Source organism: Nematolebias whitei, chromosome 6, assembly GCF_014905685.2.
Source record: "Nematolebias whitei isolate Nwh7 chromosome 6, NemWhi1, whole genome shotgun sequence".
Lineage (NCBI taxonomy): Eukaryota > Metazoa > Chordata > Actinopteri > Cyprinodontiformes > Rivulidae > Nematolebias > Nematolebias whitei.
The window spans coordinates 53,219,523-53,228,962 of record NC_056503.1 but is presented as its reverse complement, the minus strand read 5'-3'; the positions used below and the strand labels follow the sequence as shown (position 1 = coordinate 53,228,962).

Genomic DNA, 9,440 nt, shown 5'->3' with positions numbered 1-9,440 from the left:
TTTAACTTTTTTTAGATCCTTTTCAACTCTTTTGAGATTTGGGGCTGCAGTTGAGATATTATTTGAGCTTTTGAGATGTTAATCAGCTGCAGTTGGTTGTAGAAAACTGCCTTGTTGCCATGGTTACGCATCATAAATATACAAAACAAAAAAAAAGTTTCAGTAAAAATCCTTCCAGCTGCACAGCATCCGATACCAGAGGAAACAATCATCCAAAAAATGTGATTTACATCCAGAAAAAGAGGAATTAAAGTTTCCAAAAGCAAAATCTCAGAATGAAAGTAACAGAGCTGCTCCAACATGCAACCACCTTGAGCAGCGCAATTCTATAACAATTCTAGAATCTTATTTTTCTTTATCACTCCTGTTGTTGCTGCAATTCAAGCTTGTGCAATATGTTTGTTTTCCTTAGGCTACTGTTATTCTTTCAGCCCTATGTCAGTTATTTGTTATAGATATTTTGTTTACTAACATATTAGCATAAGCATTGTTGTAGAATGTAGGCCTTTTCAAAATCTATTTTTTTCATGCATACACCAATTCTATTCTGTGGTGTAGTGTGGGTGTAGGTTAAATCTCTCCGTCATCAGTGACAGCATGACTCACGTTAATTTTGCACGACTTTCTTTTAGGTCTAAATTAAAATAGCCTTGTTCTACATTTTCCCAAATAATTTTGGTCTAAAATTATTTTTGTTCATCTTTATAATAGCCTATCTTTAGTGTTGATTTTTTTAGGATATTTGTTTTGTATGCTAATGTAAGAAATCCATTTCGTGACTTGTTAATTAATAAACAAGAAATCTTATATTTTCCTTTCTTTGAAATATGTTTTTAAAACTATCATGTCAAACCGATTTTCTTACAAAAGCAGTAAAAGCTGAATTAAAATAACATTCATTCAACCTTTATTTCTACAGGTAAATCCCATTGAGCCTCGAGGACTCATTTACAAGAGAGACCTGATTTCAACAAAGAAAGATGACAACAATGGACAACAGCAACAACAATAAACAGTTATAAAAAAGTCATCCATTCAGCAACATGTCAGGTTTGTGCTTCTAATTAGAGTTAATAAGTTGGGTCAGATTGGGCTCAGACACAATGCCTATGGGCTCGGGCTGTGTCGGACTTTTTAGGCCCAAATGCAACTCTACCAGAAAGGTTTCCAGCCAGGATTTGATCCGGCAACCTTCACGCTGAGAGGCGGCAGCTCTACCAACTGCGCCACCCACATTACAAACTTGTTTCGAACAGTTCAAATCTGTGGATTAATTTTGGACCAGACATGACTCTTACCGATACCAGGGACACCAAGCGCAGGAGTTGCCATCTTTTCCTACAACCCGTAAAGTGAAGGGGTACTGGTAACCCATGCTGTCATCACTGTGAGCAAAATGGAAGAGACAGTGGATCAGATCTCTATTGTCAAGATTCAAGGTTCTTTATTGTCATTTGCATCACATGTGGTACATGAGGTGGAAAGAAATTGTGTACTCAAGGTCCCCATTACACTCCAAAATAGCAAAAATATGAAGTATATAAAAAGATACAGTGTAAGAATAAGGATATATAAGGACCTAAGATATAGGCTAAACAATAATAATATATTGCAGTGTATTAGAGTATCCTGAAAATGAGTCTGTTGTGAGCAGATGGGTATGAAATACAGTAGTTCCTCATTTATCGAGGGTGTTAGGGATCATGACACCCCCCCACCCCACCCGCACGCGATAAGTGAAAAAAAACACAATGTAGGGATAGTAGTTCAAGTAGTAGTACAAGTAGTAGTAAGTATAATGACAATAAAGGTTAATACAGGATAAAGGTTTAATGAAAGTAGTAGTTTATTTTAGTGTGTGTATATATATATATATATATATATATATATATATATATATATATATACAGACCCTTTCCAAAAAATTACAATATTCCATAATTCCATTCAAAAAGTTAATCTTTATTAGATGATAGATTCAGGGCCCACAATTTAAACAATTTCAAGTATTTAATTGCTTATTTTTTACATAATTTGGGCATCCAGCTCATAAAACCCACAAAAACAGGAATTCAAAAAAATTAGTATACTTTGGAGAAATCAGCCCAAAGTTTGCAGGGCATGAATGTTTTAAACTGAGTGTGACACTAATCACCTACTAAACTCAAAGCACCTGCACAGGTTTCCCCAGGTGTCATTAAATTGCTTCGTTTTGGTTAAATATGGGGAAGACTGCAGACATAACTGTCCAGAAGACCATCTTTGATACCCTCCATAGGATGGGTAAGCCACAAAAGTTCATTGCTAAGGAGACTGGCTGTTCACAGAGTGCTGTGTCCAAGCATATCAATGAAAAGTCTTGTAGAACTGCAAATGTAGCAGGAGAAGAAGCACCAATTAATTTCAATTCAGTTTATTTATATAGCACCAAATCACAACAAAGTTGTCTCAGGGACTTTACAGAAACATTCACATACATAAAAGCCAATTAGTAAAGTTCTCTATCTAAAGAATCCAGCAGACAAGTTGAATCTTGGCTTCATCACAGTCTCCAATCCTGAGCAAGCACAGTGGCAACAGTGGAAAGGAAAAACTCCCTTTTAAAAGGAAGAAACCTCCAGCAGAACCAGGCTCAGGACAAGCGGCCATCTGCTTTGACCGGCTGGTTTGAGAGGACAGGAAGGAGAGACAAATGAACACAGAATGGTAGGTCCAGGTATAGGTCCTGGTATATCTGAAAGACAAAAAACACGTTAAGGATAGACAAAATAATTACAAATACAAAACAGGTTGAGCAGAGTAAGTAAAGACAGTAGCAGAGTGAAAAAGTGTGGTCAGTTTGTCCTCCAGCAGTTTAAGCCTATAGCAGCATAACTAAGGGACAGCTCAGGAAACCCAAGCCGACCCTAACTATAGGATTTAGCAAAAAGGAAAGTCTTAAGCCTAGTTTTAAAACTGGATAATGTGTCAGCCTCACGGACAGAGATTGGAAGTTGGTTCCACAAGAGAGGAGCCTGATAACTGAAAGGTCTGCCTCCCATTCTGTTTTTGAAACTTCTAGGAACCACAAGAAAACCTGCAGTCTGAGAGCGAAGTGCTCTGTTAGGAAAATATGGAACAATAAGATCTGTAATATAAGATGGAGCCAGGTTGTTGAGAGCTTTGTAGGTTAGAAGTAATATTTTGAATTCTATTCTGGATTTGACAGGGAGCCAATGGAGAGAACCTAAAACTGGAGAGATATGATCTCTGACTGGGATAAGTCGACCTCCCTCTGTGATAAATTCAAGGAATGTTGCCTGTCTCTCAATCTAACCCAACTAATCAACTCTCCGACTAGATTAAACAAAAACCGTCCTGAAAAATCCTCCATCTTGGACCTGTTTCTAACAAATATGCCTCACAAATTCCCTGGTACAGGTGTATTCACTAACATTTTGAGTGATCACTGTGTGACAGTGACTCTGAGAGATATTAAACTTCCACCTTCTAAGCCCAGATTAATTCAAAAAAGGGATCTGAAACGTTTTTGTGAACAGTCATTCCTCTGGGATCTGTCTCACTTTGATTGGCATTGTATTATATTAATTGATGACGTGAACTCCGCTTGGAACTATTTTCATAATAGTTTCATTTATTTTGTGAACAAACATGCTCCTTTTCGTCAGTTCAGAATAAAGGGACGAGACAGCCCCTGGTTTACTCCAGAGCTAGCTGACCTCCTGCACAGGAGAGACCATCTTTGAACACAGCGAGAAAATCTGACTCAGACACTGATTGGTTGAATTTTCGACAGATGAGGAATAAATGCACAACTGCCATCAAAGCCGCAAAACGTAACTATTTTTTATCTCAGACCTCCAAATATCTAAATGACCCTAACAGATTCTGGAAAACCATCAAATCTCTCTCAGGCACCCCCCCCCCCCCCCAATCATCTGACCTCCCAGCACAACTTCTCATTAACTCTGTTCCTGTGTCAAATAAGCACGAGATCCTGAACTGTTTCAACAAACATTTTGTTGCTTCTAGTTCTTTATTTGACACAGTTACTAATGGAAAATCAGCCACTTCACTTAATAACCAAACTTCTACAAATCAAATCCCTCCTACAAGTCAATCCTCAGTTAATCACACCTTCTCTTTTTCTCCGTTCTCAGTCAGTGAGGTCAATAAACTGTTAAAAGGTCTTGATCCTAAAAAATCTGCAGGACCAGATTAACTACCGCCTTATTTCTTAAGGCTGACTGCTCATATCATCACAGTCCCTGTGACCCACATCTTCAATCTCTCCATAAGACAAAACTCCATTCCAGACACTTGAAAAACAGCCTTTGTTCTTCCTTTGCTGAAGGGAGGTGACCCCACCTCACTGAACAACGATCGGCCAATCTCTAAACTCTGCATTTTAGCCAAGGTTCTAGAAAAACTGATAAAACTCTCAAATCAAAAATTACCTGGACTCATTTAACATCTTACCTCTCCATCAATCTGGTTTCAGGAAACAACACAGCACAACCACTGTCTCACTGAAGGTTCTTAATGACGTTGTTGAAGCACTGGATGCTAAGGATTATTGTGCTGCACTTTTCTTAGACCTGTCTAAAGATTAAAGATTCTGTGGATCATAACATCTTGTGTCATAAACTCTCAGAAATCGGTTTCTCAGAACACACCATTGGTTGGTTCTCTAACTATCTCTCAGACCGGAGGCAATGGGGCCGGTTTGCGGTCACTGTCGAGTGGGTGGGGGGTGGGGCGCATGGACGGTCCAAAAGAGGCTCTGTTGGGCTGTCTCTGTGTGCCTGTTTATGTCTTGGGTTGGGTGGTACCCTCTCTTGGATCAATTTGGGCCCCCCATTTAATGTGGGGTCTACTTCCCCCTGTCGCACTCCCCTCCGGTGGTGGGCCCCCCTGTCGCCGGTGCATTGGCGGCTCTCAGCATCTGGGGCTGGGTGGTGGGGTGTGCGCGGGCCCGCCCTGGTGGCTGCCTGCCAGGGCCTGGGTGCCCTGGCTCTGTCGGGCCTCTGTTGGGGGGGTGGTATGACCTCGGGACTCTGTGTCCATGGCCGGATCTACTCTGGAGGGGCGAGTTGCCGGCGGGGCCTGTGGACTCGTCGCTGCAGCTTCCTGGGGTTTCTGCATTGTGGTTTCTGGGGATCACCCGAGACTTCCCTTTGCTTCTCTCTCCGGGGGGTGCGGGTGTCCCTGTTGGGGGACTCCCAGAGCTCCGGGCTTGGGGATCGCTGTGTGTCTGTAACTCCGGTCTTCCCTGTGTTACCCTCGCGTCCTGTGGGGACGGGTCTGTGGATCCCCACATCCACTATTGAACATTTTTATGGAGAAACCTTATAGTGATAAGCATGCTCACACAGGTGTTTAGATCCAGGTGTTTATAAGATACACACTCAATTGGGTTGTGGTGGCCACTAAATATATCGTCCACGTACTGTATAAAATACTTTCTAACGATGTTATAAGTATAATTATATATGTTGCTTGTTGTTGTGGTTTCTCGGTTTTGTCTTGTCCGGTTCAAAAATGGGTCAGTTTGATGTTATAGGACTGCAGAGAAGCCGAGGAAGCTGCCGTCCTTCAGCTTGCTTGAAGTGAACTGTAACCTGAATGAACAAGGAGGTACTTTCGAAGACCATCCCCCAAGATAGACGTGAATTAATTTCTTCAGATAGTTCCTGTGTTGTTACCGGGTTTTGCGCTTCATGCACAGACCTGTTCATTTGTTCAGCGATAATGGAAAATGCACGGAGAATTTCTTATGATGCAGCTTTCATGTTAAAAGCGATTGGCTGTCAAGGAGGAAACAGCTGCAGCCTGTCAACTGCATGAACATGTCAATGGATTGGAGACACAAAAGCAGTCAAGTCTGGTACTTGTTTTAATAAAAGTTTTTAAATGATTTCTGTGTGACATCTTTCTGTGTTGGTAGATATGCATTTAAATATCGGGATCTCATTTTAATAGTCATATCTGAATACCGAGCGGCAAACAATAGGAGTCTTCCCCCTCCCCTTTCTGTAATGAGAGCTCAGCGAGCGGTGGACAAGTCGTTAGATTTATTTTTTTAAGCAGTCAGTCAGTCAGTCAAGACTGGTAAATATTTAAATAAAAGTAAAAAAAAAAATCTTTCTGTGTACGGTAAATATGTGTTTAAATACGAGTATCTCATTTAAGCTTAAACAGGGGCATTGAACTGAGCGGAAGAGACAACGGGGAGGGAGGAGCTGTTCCTCCTCCCCCTATGAGCTCTGCTGAGGAGAATCACATCACATTTATGTAGAAAGTTCATTTAAAAACTGCAGTTGCTAACAAAGGTGTTTACCAATAATTGGCTTTTATGTATGTGAATGTTCCTGTAAAGTGCCCTGAGACAACTTTGTTGTGATTTGGCGCTATATAAATAAACTGAATTGAATTGAACATAAATCAATGGTACTAATGTAATGAATATTTACCACATTTTACCGGTACTATTTGACTTCCGGTCACATGACCTCGATAAGATTTCTTGGTAATATTTACCGGTAAATCATTTTTAAATAACTTCAGTTACATAGGTGTTTGGCAATGATCTGTCCAGTGATTATGCTTAGATAGTTATTGTGTTCATTTTGAAGGTTTAATGGTTGCAACCATGAGACAGACAGCGAAGCTTCATTTACTTGTGATGATCTTGCAGTCTGAGTGTGTGTTGAAAGCAAACTATATTCTGTGAAACATCATTTGCTGGATGGTTCTTCTACTACAACAAGAAAGCTGCACACAGCTGGAGCAGGCTGTGGGGGTCACAGATCCTGATGATGAACAGTGGATGCCCACGGCTAAATAACCGGAGCATCTTATTTATGTACAAAATTATGATTTGTCTTATAAGTGCGGCTTAGAGACAGGTGCATTTTAAAGCCCGAGAATTACGGTATTAAAATAAAGATGCTCATGCAGCATGGATTGTTTAATTAAACTATTACAGTACAATATTTCAATTTTAATTGTTTATTTACACAGAAGGAGGGAGATTTGAAGTGATGAGCATGTGTATGATTGCAGTGGAGAAGTGGGTGGGGCAGAGGGCCACAGGTGGCAGAGACCGGAGGTCATGACACGCTGCAGGAGGGAGCTTCTCCCTGCACCTGTTGGCTGAACACAGGTACAGCAGGTGCTAAATAATTTAAAATAATTTATGTTAAATAAACAATCCATGCTGCTTGTGCAGCTCATCCATCAATCAGTCAATTGTGTGTCATGTCCAATCTTACTTTGAAAAACCGTGAAAGAGCGAGTCAGCGAAAGCCAAACCGCAAAGTAATGAGGGACTACTGTACAGCAGCTTAAAGGCAAGAAATCAGCAGTATGGACAAACACCAGCACAGATAAAGTGTCAAATCACCAATTAAAAGTGGCACTACAGTGATTTTCCTGGTTAGAGATTTATGAGTCCAACAGCTTCAGGGTAGAAGCTGTTCCTCAGTCTAGTGGTTCTACACTTAATGCTCCTCAACCACCTTCCTGAGGGGAGTGGGGCAAAAAGTGTGATCATTCAAAAGTGTTGTTCCACTTGATCTCAATGTTCAAATAATTGTTTCCTCTTTTTTTCCACTCATGGTTAAACTGGAGTTGATGGAGCAGAAATTAAAACTAAACCAATGAAAATTTAATTTTCCTTTTGTGTTTTTGCAAAACAAAAAGAATGTAATTTCTTGGTAATGTGACTTGAGATGACAGGTTGTGAATTAGCTCTATACACAAACTACATTGAATACCAGTCCTGGGCATGGTTGCTGGCCTCCTGTGGGGGCAGCGGGCTGGCCAGTCGGGTCACTTGGGTCCAGACTGCATCATACAGGTCCTTCTTACTGGTGTGGACAGTGCAAGGAACAATAAGTGGCATTCCAAACAGATTGGGCCGGTCCTTCTGAGAGGACAGGAAGTACAGCTCCATACGCATCTGAAAGAGTACAAACATCAAGTGACAGCACACAGACTTAAACATTTAATTGAAACAAACCATTTTCAAGGTCACCCAAACAATTATACAAATAATTTAAAAAACAGAAGCTCTCACCATCTTCCTGTGCATGGCAATAATATAGCCAATGAAGGGGCTCTCCTGTGTTGATGTGATGTGCCCGTTAGCAACTCCATTGACCAGGGGTGTCTCTGGGCTGGAAGGCACCATGGTGCCAGGCCCACCATAGGAGATCAGGATGGGGTTATCACCCAGATGCCCATTAGCAGCTAAGCCATTAGCTATTGGGGTGATCTCTGATGAGAGAAAGTCAAACCTTATTGTTTTTGATGCAAGATATTAAAATGGGAAGTAGTTACACTTTGTATAGAAATAAAGTTTTTTGTTGTTTTGTTTTTTGCTTGGCTGTGGTAGCAAAGATCCTGGTGATTGGAGGGAGCAGTTTTGTCCTCCAAGTGCAATGGCAGAGCCAGGGGATGACCAATGGTGGTTTTGGACTTCATTTATTGATGATATGTCGCCCCAATAATTTGAGGAAACTAGAATTTTAAGAAATATAAAATGTAAAAAGCACAGTTTCTTCAAATGATTGCGGTAGCCATTTTATATACATATGGTGGTGGCCATCTTGGATTTTGATGTGGCAACCCAATTTTGATGGTGATGTTTCTTACGCCTAGATGTAGTCACACACACATGGCTGTTGTTACCTTACTTATTTTTCAAGTTATCATTCTCAAAACACTGAAGAACATTTATGGCATCTTGGAATTTGATGTGGGAACCTTATTTTCAAACGGAATCTTTCTTTCCCCTTGATATAGTCACATATCAAAATGGAAGTTGGTACCTCTTTTATTTGCCAAGTTATCATGCTGAGAACATACACAAACAGACAGAGAGATGGACAAATTTATGAATGGACAAAGGGTATTTCCATTTACCCTTTTTCGGTCTATGACAGGGGACAAAACAAGGGGGGGAAGCAGTATGTCATTATATAGATATGAATTCAAAGTGTGTGACTGCTTACCTGTAAGGGTTGTGGAACTCAGTGATGTTGGTGAACCTGGTACTGGAACCTCAAATGCACAGAGAAAGCCACTGAAAGACAGTCGCACCTTCTGGTTGTCCTGAGGGAAGTTCTGAAATAAACAAATGATGTCTCAGACTTCACAAGTGCTGCAAGTGTGCACAAACAAAATCACAAGTGTTGTTAAAATTGTTGATGAAAATGAACTGGGTGTACACACAAACTGAAAATAATTACCAATATTCTGATGCAAGAGTGAACAGCTGCTAAACCAGAGACATTTAAAAACAGCATAAGCAGGTTCATGTAGAAAAATATTCTCAATATTTACCCACTTTCCTGCTGTATATTTCATAAAGTCTGACTTATACACACTCACACACACACACACACACACACACACACACACACACACACACACAC

General features: G+C 40.6%; 1 protein-coding gene across 1 annotated transcript in view; it reads right to left on the bottom strand.

The window, feature by feature from the left end:
• Positions 1 to 9,440, bottom strand: part of usp32 (ubiquitin specific peptidase 32) — a 296,302-nt gene that overhangs the window by 38,684 nt on the left and 248,178 nt on the right. Inside the window, exons 25-28 of the mRNA XM_037677753.1 lie at positions 9,018 to 9,129; positions 8,081 to 8,280; positions 7,779 to 7,963; positions 1,299 to 1,385 (exon numbers count right to left, since the gene is read on the bottom strand). Coding sequence (XP_037533681.1) covers positions 1,299 to 1,385; positions 7,779 to 7,963; positions 8,081 to 8,280; positions 9,018 to 9,129 — 584 coding nt within the window. The remainder of the gene's footprint in view (positions 1 to 1,298; positions 1,386 to 7,778; positions 7,964 to 8,080; positions 8,281 to 9,017; positions 9,130 to 9,440) is intronic.